This window comes from Penaeus monodon, chromosome 19, assembly GCF_015228065.2.
Source record: "Penaeus monodon isolate SGIC_2016 chromosome 19, NSTDA_Pmon_1, whole genome shotgun sequence".
NCBI lineage: Eukaryota > Metazoa > Arthropoda > Malacostraca > Decapoda > Penaeidae > Penaeus > Penaeus monodon.
In genome coordinates this window covers 6,344,706-6,345,301 of record NC_051404.1, presented here as the reverse complement: position 1 = coordinate 6,345,301, position 596 = coordinate 6,344,706, and the positions used below count along the sequence as shown (strand labels likewise).

The window sequence follows — 596 nt, the reverse complement described above, 5'->3', positions numbered from 1 at the left end:
AATCCACCCCCTCTTTCTCGAACCCACTCCCTCCCCTTTTCCCTCCCTACAACCCCCTCCCCTTCCCCCTCTCCCTCCCTCCCTCCAACCCCCTTCCCTTCCCCCTCTCCCTCCCTCCCTACAACCCCCTTCCCTTCCCCCTTTCCCTCCCTCCCACCAACCCCCTCCCCTTCCCCCTCTCCCTCCCTCCAATCCCCTCCCCTTCCCCCCTCTCCCTCCCTCCCTACAACCCCCTTCCCTTCCCCCTTTCTCTCCCTCCCTCCAACCGCCTCCCCTTCCCCCTCTCCCTCCCTCCCTCCCTCCCTCCCTCCAACCGCCTCCCCTTCCCCCTTTTCCCTTCCTCCCTCCAACCCCTCCCCTTCCCCCTCTCCCTCCCTCCCACCAACCCCCTCCCCTTCCCCCTCCCTCCCCCCCTCTCTCTTTCTCTCCCTCTCCCTACCTGCGACGCGAGATACTTCATGCCGGCAGCCACCTGCAGGGCAATCTGGAGGCAATCCATAACGGAGATCGGATCCGTTGAAGCTTCCTCGCCCGCCTGGAGAGCCACGTCCTCGTTGTGACTCCTGAAAATTGAGACAAAGATTTGGTTTGGTGTT

At 63.9% G+C, this 596-nt stretch overlaps 1 protein-coding gene across 1 annotated transcript in view; it reads right to left on the bottom strand.

The window, feature by feature from the left end:
* The window catches only part of LOC119585320 (high affinity nerve growth factor receptor-like), a 33,641-nt gene that overhangs the window by 9,376 nt on the left and 23,669 nt on the right, over window positions 1-596 (bottom strand). The window contains exon 7 of the mRNA XM_037933994.1: window positions 440-563. Coding sequence (XP_037789922.1) covers window positions 440-563 — 124 coding nt within the window. The remainder of the gene's footprint in view (window positions 1-439; window positions 564-596) is intronic.